The following is a 19,844-nucleotide window of genomic DNA, read 5'->3' on the forward strand; positions in this document are numbered from 1 at the left end:
CCAGCTATGGCTTTAAAGCTCATGAGACCACAAAGAGCTGGAAGGCAATGGATTTGGGTAACAAGGGACGTTGTTATTATAGTGGAAGTCCTGGCTGGGCCTTGTGGAATCTTGTGGGTTGTTTTTGAGTTACTGACCTCTCTAAAGGGACATATAGTAACACTCACTTATTGTTAAATGGTGTAAGGGGCAGTTTGGCACAGACTTTGGAATCAGATTTTCTGGGTTCAAATCTCAATGCTTCCACTTTCTAGTTATGCAACCTTGGGGAAGTTACTTCACATCTTTGTGCCTCAGTTTCCTCATCTCTAAAATGAGGCTGATGATAAGGGACAGTACGTACTTTCTATCATAGGGTTACTACAGAGTTAAGCAAGTGAGTAAATACACGGAGGCCCTCATCAATTGTTAGCTACTCTCATGTCTTTCAAATTATTTTGTATTATGTATTAAACACATTTAAAAATTACATGTAACAAATTCTTATTTCTTTTCATACTCTCCCTGCCAGTTTCACAAGACGCAATGTAGAATAGTGGAAAGAGAGATGTACTACGTTCTGGTTCTCTCTGTCTCTTAGAGTGGAGTGAACTTGGACGAGATTCTCAGCCTGTTAGGTCTCCGTTTCCTCATCCTAATCTGAAGATAAGAATCCCTCTCTTGCTTAATTCACACGTTGCTGTGAGAACCCAAAGAGGCCAAGCATGTGAAATTACATTGTAAACTGTTAAGCTCTAAGCAAAAATAAGGGAGAAATGGGAAGCAGATTTCATTCATACCGACGATGTATTGCAGTGTAAGCCATTTTGGCCCAGGTGTTGAAGAAATTCAGTCGCTGGATGAGATCATTAACCCAGGAACTCAGGGGCTTACATGACTTGTAGGCGTGTTTCTATTGGGATTTAGAGACAGGCACATCATTGTATTTAGATTCGTCTTTGGGGTTATTAGGAACATATCTGCAAACTTTGGTAACAGACTCAATTGCCAGGGAGAAATAACTTGGCAGGAGGATGCCATTTCCCAGCTGAAAGTACATCATGAGAAATCTGAAAACTATTACTGTGGCAAATCAGCATTATCTTAACAGTGCTTTGAACAAAATGAATGGAGGTTTCCATCCTGCTGAAGTCTTTCATCACTCTTCTCAAGTGCTTTAATCTACCTCCTTCATTGCCACTCCTCTTCCTGCCTACCTCTTTCCTCTTATCTGGGAAGATTACTTTCACATGCCATTAGGTATGAGCAATTTCAACTTCCTGGCCTTTCTCTATACAAAATTCTATCAATCCCCATCCACTGTCTACTCTTTTATCCTCCTTTTTCCTTCCAGTTCTGAGTCAAGCTGATCCTTGCCCCTGTGCAGAGCACTCTGCACAGCCCTTCTGGGTGTTTTCTCTCTTCTACATCTTCAGCTTTCCATTTTCCATCCCTTTGTTTATCATACGCTCTTCTATCTTAAATACACAAACCACCCAACATTCAGTCCTACTTGTTTGATCCTCAACAAAATACTAGAAAACTGAATTCAAGAACACATTAAAAAGATCACAAACCATTATCAAGTGAGATTCATCCTTGGGATGCAAGGATGGTTCAAAAGATGCAAGTCAATAAATGTAATACATCACATAGACAGAATGAGGGATAAAAGTCATATGATCATTTCAATAGATGCAGAAAAAGCATTTGACAAAATTCAACATCTCTTCATGATAAAAACTCTCAACAAATTAGAAGGAATGTTCCTCAGTATAATAAAGGCCATATATGACAAGCCTACAACTAACCTCATACTCAATAGTCAAAAGCTAAAAGCCTTTCCTCTAAGATTAGGAACAAGACAAGGATGCCCATTCTCACTATTTCTATTTAATATAATACTGGAAGTCCTTGCCATAGCAATTAGGCAAGAAAAAGAAATAAAAGGCATCTAAATAGGAAAGAAAGAAGTAAAATTGTCTCTGTTTGCAGATAACATGATGTTATATATAGAAAACCCTAAAGATTCTGCCAAAAAACTGTTGGAACTAATAAATGAATTCAGTAGATTTGCAGGATACAAAATTAACATACAGAAACCAGTTTCATTTCTATACACTAACAACAAACTATATGAAAGAGAAATTAAGACAGCAATCCCATTCACAATAGCATTGAAAACAATGAAATACTTAGGAATAAATTTAAACAAAGAGGTGAAAAATCTGTACTCTGAAAATTGTAAGACATTGATGAAAGAGCTTGAAGAAGACACAAATAAATGGAAAGATATCCCATCTTCTTGGACTGGAAGAATTAATATTGTTAAAATGTCCATACAACCTGAAGTGTTATACAGATTCAATGAAATCCCTTTCAAAATACCAATGGCATTTTTCAGAGAAATAGAAAAAACTATCCTAAAATTTGTGTGGAACCACAAAAGACCCTGGATAACCAAAATAATTCTGAGAAAGAAGAACAAAGCTGGAGGCATCACACTTCCTGATTTCAAGCTATCTTACAAAGCTCTAGTAATAAAAACAGTACGGTACTGGTATAAAAACAGGCACACAGACCAATGGAATAGAACAGAAAGCCCAGACACAAACCCAGGCATATACAGTCAACTAATTTTTGACAATGGTGTCAAGAATACACAATGGGGAAAGGACAGCCTCCTGAAACAATTGTGCTGGGGAAACTAGATATCCACATGTAAAAGAATGAAACTGGACCCCTATTGTACGCCACTCACAAAAATTGTCAAAATGGATCAAAGACTTAAACATAAGACTTGAAATTGTAAAACTCCTAGAAGAAAATATATGGAAAAAAACCTTGACATTGGTCTTGGCAATGATTTCTTGGATAAGACACCAAAAGAACAGATGACAAAAGCTAAAATAAACAAGTAGGACTATATTAAACTAAAGAGCTCTAATCAATAAATGGAAAAGGCAACCTACAGAATGAGAGAAAATATTCACAAACCATCTATCTGATAAGGGGTTAATATCCGAAATATATAAAGCACTCATACAACTCAACAGCAAAAACCCAAACAATCTGATTAAAAAATGGGCAAAGGATCTGAATAGACATTTTTCCAAAGAAGACACAGAAATGACCAAGAGGTACATGAAAAGGTGTTCCACATCACTCATCATCAGGGAAATGCAAATCAAAACCACAATGAGATACCTCACACCTGTCAGGATGGCTATTATAAAAAAGACGAGATGACAAATGTTGGTGGGGTTTTGGAGAAAAGGGAACCCTCGTACATTGTTGATAGGAACGTAAAATGGTGCTACAGCCACTATGGAAAATGGTATGGCAGTTCTTCAAAAAATTAAAAATTGAACTATCAAATGATCCAGCAATCTCACTCCAGATTATATATGTGAAGGAATTGAAATCATATCTCCAAGAGATATCTGCAATTCCATGTTCACTGCAGCATTATTCACAATAAGCCAAGATATGGAAACAACCTAAATGTCCTTCAATGGATGAATGGATAAAGAAAATATGGTGTATACATAAAAGGGAATGTTATTTAGCCATAAAAAAAGAAGGAAATCCTGCCATTTGCAACACATAGATGAATCTGGAGGGCATTATGCTAAGTGCCAGACCGGGAAAGACAAATACTGTATGGTATCATTTACACATGGAATCTAAAAAAAAAGAAACCAAAAAACCAATTTCACAGAAACAGAATAGAATGGTGGTTGCCAGGGGCTGGGGGGAGCGGGACATGAGGGTGATGTAAGTCATAGGGTACAAATTTTCATTTATAAGAAGAATAACTTCTGAGGCTCTAATGTACAGCATGGTGACTATAGTTAATAATATGGTATTGTACACTTGAAAGTTACTGAGAGTAGATAAACACTCTCACTACACACATACACAAAAGAGTTAACTATGTTAACTGTGTGAGGTGATGGATATGTTAATTATCTTGATCTTGGTAATCATTCTACAGTGTATATGTATATCAAATCCTAATGTTGTACCCTTTAAATATATATGATTATACCTGTAATTATTCAAGTTTCCCTTAAAAAATTCTACCTGTTTGTTGCAAGCGAAGAGAAAAAAAGGACTCTAGCCTCATTCTCCTTTTCTTTACAATCAGTGTTCTTGAAGAAGTCATTGATTTCTGTCTCCTCTTCCCATGGACTCCCAAACCTATTGCCTTTTGCCATCTTCATTAGAAGTCATCAACGACCTTCTACTTTCCGTAATCATGATCTCAGCCCCATCCCTATCCCTCCCACTTGTTTTATTTGTATTCTCTGCAGCTTTGACTAAGCTGATTTCTTCCTACTCCTCTCTTGCCTTACCTTCTGTGACCACACTCTATCTTAACTTTCTCTCGAATTCTCTGACACTTCTTTATTGATTGTTTGATTGATTGATTTTTATTGAGGCAACACTGGTTTATAACATTATATAAATTTCAGGTGTACATCATTATATTTTGATTTGTGTAGATTACATCATGTTCACCATCCAAAGACTTACTACCATCCATCACTGTACACATGTGCCCAGTCACCCCTTTTGCTCTCCTCTCTCCCCCCTTCCCCCCTGGTAACCACCAACCCAATCTCTGTATCTATGTTTGTTTGTTGTTGCTGTTGTTGTTTTTATCTTGTATTTATGAGTGAGATCATACAGTATTTGACTTTCTCTGTCTGACTTTTTCACTTAGCATAATACCCTCAAGGTCCATCCATGTAGTCACAAATGGCAAGATTTCATCTTTTTTTTTTATAGTTGAGTAGTATTCCATTGTATATATACCACATCTTCTTATCCATCTGTCCCTTGATGGGCACTTAGGTTGTTTCCAAGTCCTGGCTATTGTAAATAATACTGCAATGAACACAGGGGTGCATATATCTCTATGCATTCGTGTTTTCTTGTTCTTTGGATAAATACCCAGCAGTGGAATAGCTGGATCATATGGTAGTTCTACTCTTCATGTTTTGAGGGATCTCCAGCCGGTTTCCCTAGTGGCCACACCAGTTTACATCACCACCACCAGTGTATGCGAGTTCTCTTTTCTCCACATCCTCTCCAACACTTGTTATTTCTTGCCTTGTTAATTATAGCCATTCTGATGGGTGGGAGGTGATATCTCATTGTAGTTTTGATTTGCATTTCCCTAATAATTAGTGATGTTGAACATCTTTTCATGAGCCTGTTGGTCATCTGTATATCTTCTTTGGAAAAATGTCTGTTCAGATCTCTTGCCCATTTTTCAATTGGGTTGTTTGTTATTTTGTTGTTGAGATGTATGAGTTCTTTATATATTTTGGAGGTTAACCCCTTATCAGATATATGGTTTACAAATACCTTCTCCCAATTGTTAGGCTGTCTTTTCATTTTGTTGATAGTTTCCTTTGCTGTGCAGAAGATTCTTAGTTTGATGTAGTCCCATTTGTTTATTTTTTCTTGCGTTTCCCTTGCCTGGTCAGACATGGTATTGGAAAAGATGTTGCTAAGACCAATGTTGAAGAGTGTATCGCCTGTGTTTTCTTCTAGAAGTTTTATGGTTTCAGGTCTTACATTTAAGTCTTTAATCCATTTTGAGTTACTTTTTGTGTATGGTGTAAACTAATGGTCCACTTTCATTCTTTTGCATGTGGCTGTCCAGTTTTCCCAACACCATTTGTTGAAGAGACTTTCTTTTCTCCATTGTATGTTCTTCGCTTCCTCATTGAAGATTAGCTGTCCATAGATGTGTGGGTTTATTTCTGGGCTTTCGATTCTGTTCCATTGATCTCTGTGTCTTTTTTGCGCTGGTACCATGCTGTTTTGGTTACTATAGCTTTGTAGTATATTTTGAAATCAGGGAGTGTGATGCCTCCAGCTTTGTTCTTTTTTCTCAGGATTCCTTTGGCTCTTTGGGGTCTTTAGCTAGTCCATATAAGTTTCAGGATTGCATTGAATCTATAGATTGCTTTAGGAAGTATGGACATTTTAACTTTGTTACTTCTTTCAATCCAAGAGCACAGAATATTTTTTCCATTTCTTTGTGAGTTCTTCAATTTCTTTCAACAATGTTTTATAGTTTTCAGTGTACAAGTCTTTCACTTCTTTGGTTAAAATTATTCCTAGGTTTTTTATTCTTTTTTTTGCAACTGGAAATGGGTATTCTTAATTTCTCTTTCCGCTACTTCATTATTAGTGTATAGAAATGCAACTGACTTTTGTATGTTGATTTTGCATCCTGCAACTTGACTGTATTCATCTATTATTTCTAATAGTTTTCTGGTGGATTCTTTAGGGTTTGCTATATATAAAATCATGTCATCTGCAAATAGTGACAGTTTTACTTCTTCTTTTCCAATTTGGATCTTTTATTTCTTTATCTTGCCTGATTGCTCTGGCTAAGACTTCCAACATTATGTTAAATAAGAGTGGTGAAAATGGGCATCCTTGTCTGGTTCCTGTTCTTAAAGGGACAGCTTTCAATTTTTCTCTGTTGAGAATGATATTAGCTGTGTGACACTTCTTTTTAGGTCTTGTTCATTGGCTCCTCTTCTCTCCCCTTAGGTTGGTGCTGCCTAGAATTCCTTCAGCCCTCTTCTCTTCCTACTTTACATTCTCTCTCCCAGATCTAACCCTTGGCTGTGGTTTCCACCACTTTGTCTAGGCTGACAATATCATAATCTTGCTTTGCAGCCTTCACTCTTATTCAATTTCTCTTCACTAGCTCCACTTGGAAGCTCCTCTATCACCTCAGATGATCCATGTCCAAAACAGGATGCCATCATCTGCCCTCAAACAGCATCTCCTTCTGCCCATTCTGTCTCTGAATGGCACTACTACCCACCTAATCGTCCAAGCAGACATTTCTACCTGGATAATTTCAGCTCTTGTCACTCTGTCAGGTATGCCCTTGTCTCAGCCATATGTAACTGTACTTATAGTTACATATAGTACTATCTATAAGTAACTGTACTTATAGATATTTATAGTCAATCCCAGCTCTTTCACTAGTTAGCCCTCTTAACAAGTCATGAACCTCTCTGCTCCTCAGTTTTCATGTCAGTAAAATAAGGGTATTGGAGTAGAGGATCACTAAGAACCTTCCAACTCTGAAGTCTTATGACTCTAAATGTGTGACGTTTGCAGACTCCACATCTCCATTTTTCATCACAGTTTGCATTCAATTTTTTTTTTTTTTGTGAGGAAGATCGGCCCTGAGCTAACATCCATGCTAATCCTCCTCTTTTTGCTGAGGAAGACCGGCTCTGAGCTAACATCTATTGCCAATCCTCTTCCTTTTTTTTTTTCCCCAAAGCCCCAGTAGATAGTTGTATGTCATAGTTGCACATCCTTCTAGTTGCTGTATGTGGGACGCCGTCTCAGCATGGCAGGAGAAGTGGTGCGTCGGTATGCGCCCGGGATCTGAACCCGGGCTGCCAGTAGCGGAGTGTGTGCACTTAACTGCTAAGCCACGGGGCCGGCCCCCTGCATTCAATTTTAAAGAATTATAATTGTCATTGCTTCCTCTAACCTCTGTCTATGTTTTCTACATAATTTTTAAAAAATAAATAGCTTTATTGAGATATAATTCACATACCATCCAATTTACTGATTTAAAGTGTACAATCAATGGTTTTTAGTATTCACTGAGTTGTAAAACTGTCAACACAATCAAGTTTAGAACATTCTCATCACTTCAAAACAAAACTCACCACACTCTTTAGTACTCACTTCCCAAATGCCCTGTCATACTCAGTCCTAGGCAAATGTGAATCTACTTTCTGTCTCTATGGATTTGCCTATTCTGGACATTTCATGTAAATGGAATCATACAGTACGTGGTCTTTTATGACTGCCTGCTTTCACTTAGCACAATGTTTTCAAGGTTCATCCATGCTGTTGCATGTGTCAGTACTTCATTCCTATTGATGGCTGAATGATATTCCATTGTATGATGTGTTTGTGTATCTATATATCTATGTTTATATCTATCTATATTTTGTCATTCATCAGAAATATTTGAGTTGTTTCCATCTTTTTGCTATTATGAATAATGCTGTTATGAACATTCATAAGTTTTTTTGTGGATATAAGTTTTAATTTCTCTTGAGTTTATATCTGGGAGTGAAATTTCTGGGTCAAATGGTAACTCTATGTTTAACTTTTTCAGGAACTTACAGACTGTTTTCCAAAGTGGCTACATCATTTTACATTCCTATAAGCAGTATATGAGGGTTCCAATTTCTCCACATCCTTGCAATGTTTGTTATCATCTTTCTGATTCTGTCCATCCTAGTGGGTGTGAAATTGTATCCTTGTGGTTTTGATTAGCATATCCCTGGTGATGAATGATGTTGAGCATCTTTTCATGTGTCTATATATGTTTTTAATCTGGTATAGGATTCAGGGTTTTGGGAAGAGCTACTGCAAACTGTAAAGGGAGAACTTAACTTCTGGAGCAATGGCTTTTGTGTCCAAACTCATGCTCATCCTTTAAACAATCCTTGTTAATTTCCTACTCTGTACTGCCAGAACATCATGGCTGGTTTTATTTGTGTTCTAATAAATTTTGTTTTTACAAGTTGGTTTTCTGCTTAAGGCCACGACCCAGCAATCATTTCATCCTTTTGTTTTGTATTTTAATTTAAAAATGTCATTCAATTTTTTTCTGCATACAAAAGCAATATATTCTCATGGTGGAAATATGAAAATATAGAAAAGTATAAGGCAGAAATAGAAGTCACCCATAATTCTATCGCCCAGAGGAAATCTGTTATTTTTGTATATTTTCTTCAGCACTCTCTCTCTCTCTCTCTCTCTCTCTCTATATATATACATACATACACACCCAGTTGATTCTCCTTATTTGCCGTAGTTATGTTCTTTAAAGTTGTCACGAACATTGTGTTGTAAATACTGAACAATGCTCCTGGTCACATTTTTGTCAACCAATCAATACATAATCTTGTTTTATGTGTGTTTGTGTTTAAAGACATCTTATCTGTATACTGTTGACTCATTCATATTGAACTCATGGCCAATAGCACTATAGCTCATGAGTGAACAAAGCTTATCTAACACATGTATTTTCTCCATAAGGCACATCACAGCATTCTCTTGCATAGGAACACTAGACAACACTTCATCACTATGCTTGGGAGCCAAGATAAACAGTAAAATCACCAGGAAAAAAGCACAAAAATTTGAAAAATGTGGCACTAAATAGACCGTGAAAAGAATTGTTTACACCATGAGAGCTGAAAGAAGAAGGCAGGGGGTCACCTTGTTTGATCTCAGCTAGGAATGTGCACATAGGGGCACTCAAATTTTTCACCACTAGGCATGCAATGCAAATGACCACAAAAGCACCGTGAGAATAGATTTGGGGGTTACAAATAAATTTTTGTGGTAGGCAAATTCACAAAAATGTAACCCACAAATAATGAGGATTGACTCTGTGTGTGCGTGTGTGTGTGTGTATAGTTTCATCATTATTTTTGAGTTTCATCGTGTTGATGCTTGTAGCCGTGGCTCATTCATTTTCACTACTGTATAGTCTATTGTAGGAATGTGCCATGTATTTATCTATTCTATTGCCGATGACACAATTGAGTTGTTTTCAGCATTTTACCATTATAAACAGTGATGTTCTGAATATTTTTATATGTATCTCTTGATACCCATGTGCAGGGGTTTACACACTTATTATATAGTTGAGATCATATTGTATATACCATTTGAATCTTTTAAAAATTCTTTATTCACAAAACAATATAATGAGCATTTCTCCCTCCTCTACTACTGTGGAAGTTATAGGATTTGTTTCAATTGTTGTAGTGTTACTCTAAATATTACAGCATGCATACTTAATTTGTCAAAGTCTAAAGGTCATTATTAATTTTAACCTCCTCCTTGATAACACAAGACCTAAAGTTTCCATATACTCCCCAACCCTGGCTTATATGTTATTGTTGACTGTTTTTATTCTTGGTCTTTCCATTTCAAATTGTTCAACATTCTATCCTTTATATTGAAGATTAGTATTGTGGTTTTATTTTTTCAGAATTTATTCACTACCTTATTTACTACTTTTTTCCCTGTTCGTTCCTTCTCGCATTTCAGAGCTTCCATCTCTTATCTTTTGTCTTTCTGCCTAAAGTACATTATTTAGTTTCCATTAGCATTTGCTAGTGAAGAATTCTCTCTGATTTTTTCTCTTTTTGATCTGTTTTATTTCATCCTCATTTTTGAAACAAAAGTTTTATATGTACAGTTTTAGTTTAACTGTTCATTTCTTTCCACATATTGAAGATACCATTCCCACTCCTTTGAAAGTTATCTTTTTTCCCCTCGCTGCGTTTAAGATTTTTCTTTGACTTTCTGCAGTTTCATTACGGTATATCTATGTGTAAGTTAAATTTTTTTTTTTATCCTGCTTGGGACTCAATGAATTTCTTGCCTCTATCAATTCTGGAAAATTCTCAGCTCTTATCCCTTTAATTATTGCTTCTGCTCTATCCTCTCCTCCCCCTCTGAACTTCAATTATACTTATGTTGGACCTTCTCACTTTGCCCTCTGTGAATCTTAACAGCTCTTTCATAGTTTCCATTCTTTAGTCCCTTTGGGCTATATTCTGAATATGTTCTTCTGATCTATTCTCTGGTTTACTAATTCTGTTTTCAGCTATGTCCAATCTCTTGCCAAACCTGTCCACTGAGTTTTAAAATTCATTTAATGTGTTTTTCATTTCTGGATTCTTATTCAAATCTGCTCTGTCATTTTTAATAGTTTCTTGTTCCCTGAAAAACATGTGGCTTGTTTAAATCTCTTTATTCCTTTAAACATAGTAAGTATTTTGTTGTTATCTATGTCTGATAACTCAAATATTTGAACTATTTGGGTCAGTTTGTACTATTGTTATTTTTGCTGTGGTTCTCACTCATGGTGCCTTGTTTTCATGTATGCTTGGCTATTTTTGACCGATTATGTATTCTCCTTGCAAAATATTTGTGGCATTCCCTGAGGCTTAGACTGAAGATTTCTTCTTCCAGAGAGACTTCCTGATCGCTTTTCCATGTGTACTTGACGCTAAATCTGGGCTGCAAATCCTTTAAAGGGGGACGTTGTAGTTTACCACGGCTTAGGAACGGGTTTTCTTTTTTTCCTCTCTTCTCTCTACATCATGTTCTTTTCTGTGCAAAGGCAACTCTCTCTTGCAGAGCCCTGGGGGGTTGAAGGAGGGAGTGGGGCTTACTTCTGGCTCACCTTTAATATGAGAGTGTGTATGTGTGTTATTTATCAGACACCCCATCTTGGGTGGGCCTGGGATTGGCTTTTGCCCCCTCCTCCCAAAAAATCCCCAAAACTGAACTGCTGTTTTGTGAGGATTAGCAAATTCCCTCAGGGCAAAACAATTGGTGTGCTCCAGCCAGCTTTATATTTTCTTGCCTAATATTTTGACCTGTTAATTCTTCACTATATTTCAGCTCTTTGATGCATTTAGCAATATTAAAATTTTTTAATCAGGCATTTTTAGTTGCTTTCATTGAGAAGTTGGTCCTATTAACCTACCTTGCCATTACTGGAAAAAGAAGCTTATACTTTCTTGGGAAACATTTGAAATTTTACACTAATTAAAAAACAGGAATATGATAAAAAATAAAATAGTACAAGATACAATGAAATATAAAATGTAAAATTAAAGCCTCTTTGCCCACACACAAGACCCTCAAGTCTCCCTTATAAGGAAACTACTGTTAACAGCTGTGTGTGCATTTTCTTCCAAAACTTTGATTTGGGTTTCTTGAATCTAAAGCACACATGTGTTTTTATAAGCACATATATGCATATATAAACACATATGTTTTATATAAGTATATATATATGTTTTTATGATCTTTAAAAATGACATATTTTTCTAAAACTTTAAAAAAATTTAACAATATTTCTTAGAGATCTTTCCATATCAGCACATACCACATTATTTAGATATATCATAATTTTTCTAACCAGATTCCTATTAATAGATATTCAAGTTGTTTTCAGCTTTATGCTATTATAAACAGTTCTGTAATAAACATCTCTTAGATAAATTTATTTAAGTGGAATGCCCAAATTGCCCTCTAAGTGGTTTTATTAATATATTCTCACACCAAAAGCATGTCAGCATCTTTTAATGGTTACATAATATTTCATCATGTGCATGTACCATAATAAACTTACTCTTTCCCTGGAACTGACACATTTATTTCAATCAAGCAAGTAAATAGGAAATAATAATCGCTTACCTGCCACAATGTAGGCACTCTCGAATTAAGAAAAGAGTCATATATTTCCTCCAATTCTTGGGTGAGGATGATCTCCCCTTTTATAGCAAGTTGAAGATCTTGCAGGGATTTATGTATAATAAATAGTAACTTATCAAATCGTTCAATTTCTTGACTCAAAAAGGTTAGCATGGCGCAATGGCTAGGGGAATCATGGCCTGGATTGAGAAAAGAGATAAAATCATGATATCTTTCAGATTAAATGAGGCTTAACATGGAGAAATACAGGCTTTGGAAATTAAAGGAATTCAAGGTGTCTAGACCAGGGATTGAAACACATCTTTTGCAAAAGGCCAGCTAGTAAATATTCTAGGCTTTGTGGGCCGTACTGCCTCTGTCACCACTACCCAGCTCTCCCTCTGTGGTGTGAATGCAGCCATAGACAGCATGGAAGCGAATAAGCATGGCTGTATTCCAATAAAGCTGTATTTGTGGGCATTCAAATTTGAATTTCATATATTTATGTGTCACAAACTATCCTTCTTTTCATTTTTTTTCAACCATTAAAAAATGTAAAAACCATTTTAGCTTGCAGGCTGCCCTAAAACAAACAATGGGCTGGATTTGGCCTGCAAGCCGTAGTTTGCCAACCATCCATCTGAACTCAACAATAGTACTGTTTGGGTAGACTATTGCTCAACATTTGGTTCCCAAATAAATCTTTTTTAAAGGGTTAAAATATGGGTGTTGAAAATTTAACTGGGCAATTCACCACAGTCCAACACTTCAGCCCCTCAGAGCTGGGCCTGGAACCAACTCTGGACAACCAGGTTTGCTCTGTATCCTCTGGGCCTGCCCTCTCTCCCTTAGTTCCTCAGGGTCAAGACATTTCCCATCAGAGGGCCCATCTAAAACTCACTGCCCAAAATGCTGTTCCAGAGGCAGAGAGGCAAAGACAAAAGGGACCTAAAGTTCTTTAGCCTCTCTCCTCCTTTCTGGTTTGCTACAATTATTATTTCTTCACATTTGGTCTTGGCCCCCACGTCCCCCAAAACAAAACAAAACAAAACAAAACAAAACAAAACAAAACCCTACAGCATCATTTTCTTCTCTGCTCCCGATCTCCCAATTTGGAGAGAGAAGGGAGTAGTAGAGATTTAGCTTTCCATCTCTTCTCAGCCTTTTACTTCTATTGTACCTTTGTGTGGCAGAGTCCCTCCCTGAGGAGGCTGAGGTGAGGGGAGGAAGCTATGTCCCATGCTTACCTTTGAGACCTTTATAAAGAGACTCCCACGTGGGGCTTGACATGATGCACTTCAGTGTGCTTGGAGTTCCAGCACATTCTTCTTTCTCCACAGACAGTGGCAGCCGCTTTAGCATGTCAGATAGAATTTCCATCACCAGTTCATCATTATTCTGCTCATGACTGCAGAAGAAATTAAGAGAAGAATGAGATACAGATCTATCTAATCCAGGAGGGCCCTCTACTTTGTCCTATCTGAAGGAAAACACAGCTTCACAGAACCACAAAACCACGATATGGAGACTATGGAGACTTATAGAGACCATCAAGTTCATTTCATCTCATAGATGAGAAAACCGACCAACGCACTTTAGACATTTGCAAGGAAATAGGTATTTTTAAGGATTTCTTTGTAAAATATTCATCATCTGAATGCATCTGCACTAAACCTGGTGCTCCAGCACTAAAGCCAGAGGAACTCTTTGGGATCCTTTTACAGTTGAGGAAATGAGGGCTCAGGGAGGTGACAGGACCTCCCTAAACAGTGAGTGGATGAGTGGGGAATGGGACGCTCTTACTGAGTTCTCTCTGTTACTCTATATGCTAGTGGGGACTGGTCTTCCAACAAACATCCCAGGTTTCACACAGCCAAATGAATGACATCCTTCAACCTAAGTGATAATCTGGAAGCTACAGCTACGGGTTTAGTTCAACAGCGCTGCTTCTGAGCCAGCTTACAAGTCACGTGAAGTAATATATCTCCTTGCTTTGCTGTCACACTTGGTTTTTGACTTTAAAGTAGGGTTACTCAGTGGAATTCATCCAAGGTGGCTTCAACTGATTCAAAAGATTGAAAGATTTCAAAAATCAAACATCTCCAAAGGGCAAAGATTTGCTACCACTGAGGACGTTAAATTGAATGCTATAGATCTTTCAAGTCAAGTCCCACAGACAAGTTTCTAATATGTTTAGAGCAAAAGGAGCATAGCTGCAATAACCATAGCCTCCCCAAATGACCAAAGGGACATGAGTAAACATATTTGGTATGCTTATTAAAAGCATTTCCTTATAATCTTCTCATCTCTTACTGGTGTATTTGTTGAATGCTAAAAGTACAGAATTAATCTTTAGAAGTGTAGGGCCTGCAAGAAATTCAAGCTGATATTCTGGGAACATACTGTAGGATTTCCAATTAAGTGCTCTTCTCTCTCTATGGGTACAGCTTTCCTTCTACGTCACAGATAGTCGGTATATACTCATTCAGTCAGTGAAATGAGAGTTCAGTTATCTCTATTTTGTGTCAGTGGAATGCCTTTGGAAGATATGACCAAATAGCTAAAGCTATAGAGAGAATTCAATCAGATGTCATTGTAATATGAGTTGCATGGTTCAAAGAGACAGGAAGACTATAAGAGAGCACAGGATTCCAATGGGTTCAGAGGTTTTAGAGGTAGATGGAAAAAAATATACATGTATACTAAGAGCCAAAGAAATGTAAAATCCAATCTATGAGTACATAGAACTATTAAGTCATGTATAATCAGAATCCAGAAAATATAAGAAATTTAAGATCATCATATTTATTTGTTTAATTATTAGATTTATAAGAATTATTGAAAGAATTGAGAAGGTTTGACAGTCAGATAGTTGAGGTATATTAACTTTATAATAAATATTAATATATTTGAAAGTGTTTAATTAGGTTTGTGAATGGAAACAAACAGCAAAGACCTTTTTAAAGTGATTGTTAAAATTTGTTAGACTTACAAATTGAAAAATTAGATTTCTAAGCTGAACATAAATGAATAAGGAACTCATATTCTTAGAACAGCCCTCTTAGGTAGATACTATTACTATCTCTGATTTAAAGCTGATGAACCTGAGATGAAAAGACTTGCTTGACTTCCCCAAGTTCACCAAGTCAAGTGATGGAGGTTGGATTTGAACCCAGGCGTAGCGAGGAAGGCAGAGAGGCAGAGGTGTGTCTGTGTGTTAACAATTTCCTGAACAGATAAGAATGGGCACCCTAGGGGATGTTTGAAATAGCGGGAACACACTTTCTTGGGGAGGGAAGAATGGGATTATCCCTTTGGCAATCAAGCCATTGAGAGTTTAAGCCACGTAGTTCTGGTGTTAGTGAACCTGATCTAATGTTATGCTCACACGCTGAGGAGGCCTGAGAATCTGGGTTATATGTGTTACACCATTTAAACCTCACGATAGCCTTGATGGGTAGGCAGATATTATCTCCATTTACGGACAAGCAGGATAAGGATATTGAGGCAGTGTGGCCTTGGATACAGAGCTAATAGGAGGGATAATCAACACAGGCCTCTAAAAGCAAGGCTAGCTCCTCTTGATGAAAGTGTTGTTTTTTCCCGTCCTATAGAAGTAAAGATGACATTTCACATTAAACAAATTCAGTTTCAAAATACTACTCACCAGGTACCATTCAAGAACTTACTCAACAAAGATTGATTGAGTTCCTACTATATGTTTGGTAATTATATATATATCTGTGTGAATGTGTGTGTATACTTGCTTCTGTGTCAGTTGGAGAATTCAGTTTAATATTTTTCCATAAGTTGTATACCATATATCTTCAAACGAATACTTAATAGTTTTCAACTAACTACTTTTCCTAGTGAGCTCTTACCTGATCACGAGGTTGGTAGTGGTAGTTCTTGGTTGCATGGCAATGAGACTGTCGATGAACTTCTGGCCCTGGACCTCCCGGCAGGCCCTTGTGGCCTCAGGGTGCAATCCTAAGAGCTCAGGAGGGTCCTCCTCAGGTAAGGACTGGATAATGTGTATGTAATCCCTTATGCTGGCAGATTCTGTCACTGGCTGACATACCTGAAAATTTAAAAACAGTTTTTTCCTAGTGAGATCTCTATTTTCAGTAACGCATGAAGACAATATTTCCCCATGAAATTTCACACAGAAGGCTCTTCTTATTTGTAGGTGGTATATTCTAGACACTTCTATCAAAAGTTACATCTGAGACCACCGTATTGTAAAGTGCAGTTGCATGATACGCACATATAACTTCTCATTGGGAAAAGAGAGAAAGGGGAAAAAAAACCACTTTAAAGTCTAGGGTCATTCTGACTACGTGTTGCCTCAGTGAACTATACCCATAGATAATGGATGCAATCAGGCTTTAACAAATCATTTTACTTTGGTAAAACCTATAGAAGGAATGTGAGAATGATCTTAAGAATAAATGACCAGGGGCCGGCCCCGTGGCTTAGTGGTTAAGTGCGCGCGCTCCGCTACTGGTGGCCTGGGTTCGGATCCCGGGCGTGCACTGACCTACTGTTTGTCTGGCCATGCTGAGGCGGCGTCCCACATACAGCAACTAGCAGGATGTGCAACTATAATGTACAACTATCTACTGGGGCTTTGGGGAGAAAAAGGGGAAAAAAAAAGGAGGAGGATTGGCAATAGATGTTAGCTCAGGGCCAGTCTTCCTCAGCAAAAAGAGGAGGATTGGCACGGCTGTTAGCTCAGGGCTGATCTTCCTCACCAAAAAAAAAAAAAAAAAAGAATAAATGACCAATGAGGGGGTGGGGGATGGGCGAAATGAGTGAATGTGGTCACAAGATACAAACTTCCAGTTATAAAATAAATAAATAAAAAAAATAATAAAATAGATTAAAAAGCTATTTAATGGGAAAAAAAGATCTCTTCCTGTTTACCAGCTGTATCTTCCTGTTCATTACTGACTGGACAAAGGCTCTATAAGGAGAGCAGCAGTTCCTTTGACTAATCCCCAGGGTCACATCTAATTAGGAGAAAATGTGCCTTCAAAAACCTATTAAGTGATAATGATGAACGTGGCTGTGCTGGTTAAAAATACGCCCACAAGTTCTTTGACATACATCCCTTCAAAAGACAGAGACTAATTCTCTTCTTGAAGGGAGGCTGGCTGAATGACTTACTTTTACTGAACAGAAATAAAGTGGAAGGGATGGTGTGTGACCTTGGAGACCAGGTCATAAGGGCATTGAAGCGTCTTTCCTCTCTTTTGGTTTACTTACTCTGGAGGGTGCCAGTTGCCATGTTTTGAGGTTGCTCAAGCAGCCCTGTGGTCTCAAATGCTGAGGCTCTGAGGCTTCTGGCCAACAGTCATGTAAGTGAGCATGAAAGTGGATCCTCCTGCCCCAGTTAAGCCTTCACGATGGCAGCCCCAGCTTATTCCTTGATTGTAACCTTATGAGAAACCCTGAGCCAGAACAATGAAGCTAAGCGGCCCCCAGGATATGTGTTGGTGCAGTTTTTGTTTATTGGAGTAGATTATAAATTAATTCACAAGAAACCCACAAAGTTTAAAAATGAATTGTATCAGCTTGGATCGAAAGGGACAGAGACAGTAAAATATGAAGAGAGGACTTTGGATCCCTGTACAACTATAGACGGGAAGGAGCTGAGAAAACTATTAAGCTGGAAACATGGGCTACTTTTTATAGAACTGGAAGGATAACTCAGAGAGTGGAACCAAGAGCCCAGTGGATGGAGACAAGAGCCTCCGAGTCCTCCCAGGAAGTAAGACTGAGTCCTAAGCAAGGAACTGTCAACATTTACCCAATTGGATTTCAGAATTTCTATGGACTAGCGACTGCTATGTGCTTTCCATTTCCCCCTCTTTGAAGGGAAATGTCTATAGAGTCTCAGCTTCCTGGGCCTCTCCCATCATTGCGTGTGACGTATGTGGTGGTTGGGGCCGTTCACTTCTCTTTTTAATTCACAGATCTTCATATGGAGAGGAACCACTTAGGGAGTTACACCCACGGAGCTACACCCAACGAGCCTCATGTGCTCCTGCACCTCACAAGATCCTCCAGCATCTTAATGCTGCAATGGATGAGGACTCTGCAGGGGTCTGGGGAGGGGGTGCAGGTATGTTGCATATGGAAAGGATGTAAAACATTTATGGCCAGAGAGTGGATTTGGGAAGTTTTAAAACATTGCCCCCAAATTATTTAACTCTCCTCCCATCAATCTGATTCTGCAGCTGCTTGGCTAATAGAATACAGGACAGAATAAAGGTTCTGTGCCAGTTTCTGGTCCGAGGCCTTAAGTGCTACAGAAAAAAAAAAAGAAAGAATGATCATTGACAAAGAAGAGAAATGCCTTGCTCATGTGGCCAGGAAAGTGGTTAGCGGTGGCTGTCTTGACACCTTTAAGGAAAGCATTGGCAAATTAGTGAGGACCACAGGGAAACACCAAATAACAAACAGAGTCACTGCTAAAAAAAATTATATCTGCAGAAGCTAAGATTATGACAAGAAACAGGAAAAGCTGGCAAGTTGGAAGTGTCATAAAATTGCCAGTGTTTAAAGCAACTAAATAATTGAAATACGTGATTTCAGAACACAATTCTGTAGTCTGATATAATTCTGCCAACGGAATTGTATGCTGTATGTTACTGTACACCTTATTCACTTGTGCACACTGAATGTAACAGTCTGTACACAAAAACCAGGCACACTGTACTTTTTTGGCAATTTAAAAGATTTTCAAGGGTAATTTTATCTTAAGGGCTGATTTTTGACTGTAAAAAAATGCTATTTTAAACCGTTTTTTTAATGGCAATCTTAAAAAAAAAAAACTCACAGCTTTTCCTGTCCAGCAAATAATGTATAAAGGATATAATTTAATGTCTTCTTGTTGACTCAGGGTCATCAACACAGCCTATTACTATCCATTCCATAAGCGCCTTACAAGTGAATCTCCCTAAAGTATCACTTTTACGTTTCGTCTGTCCATCCATACTCTCAAGGCCCTCCACAGACGACCTAGAGATGACCTCTGTTCTCTCCATTATACCAGGCCCACACCCAACTTACAATGATCAACCAGACAGCATGATCTTCCTTCTCATCTTCCATTCACCTTTCTTATGGTGAGAAATTCCCACCTATCAAAACTGATGTCAAGTCCTCCCTCCATAATCTAAGGTAGGTGTTCTGCAGAATTCTTTCCTCTGCTAGCAACCATCTCCCAGGGGCACAACTGCTGGTATATAACCTGGAGTTTTTTGCTCCACAAAGGTAGAGGCCTGGATGGAGGCTAGACACTAAGTAGAGAGAGGACCAGAGAAGAGGCAGAGTTTCATCTTGAGTGCTTGGGGTAGGGGCAAAATTCTTGAATCCCAGCTCTCCTTACTAGTTGTATGAGCTTGCACCCTGAGAACCTCAGTTTCCTCATCTGTAGACTGGGAATGACATCTGCTTCACATGGTTGTTTCGAGCATTAAATGAGAAATATATATAAATTGACCAGCATGGGATAGTGGATCAATAAATGTTAGCTTGCTTCTGCTTCCTTGTGCTTT

At 37.9% G+C, this 19,844-nt stretch overlaps 1 protein-coding gene across 1 annotated transcript in view; it reads right to left on the reverse strand.

Moving 5' to 3' along the window:
- Nucleotides 1-19,844, reverse strand: part of DNAH14 (dynein axonemal heavy chain 14) — a 344,464-nt gene that overhangs the window by 11,869 nt on the left and 312,751 nt on the right. Inside the window, exons 78-81 of the mRNA XM_058533894.1 lie at nt 16,161-16,360; nt 13,527-13,687; nt 12,283-12,479; nt 780-892 (exon numbers count right to left, since the gene is read on the reverse strand). Coding sequence (XP_058389877.1) covers nt 780-892; nt 12,283-12,479; nt 13,527-13,687; nt 16,161-16,360 — 671 coding nt within the window. The remainder of the gene's footprint in view (nt 1-779; nt 893-12,282; nt 12,480-13,526; nt 13,688-16,160; nt 16,361-19,844) is intronic.

This window comes from Diceros bicornis, chromosome 38, assembly GCF_020826845.1.
Source record: "Diceros bicornis minor isolate mBicDic1 chromosome 38, mDicBic1.mat.cur, whole genome shotgun sequence".
Taxonomy (NCBI): domain Eukaryota; kingdom Metazoa; phylum Chordata; class Mammalia; order Perissodactyla; family Rhinocerotidae; genus Diceros; species Diceros bicornis.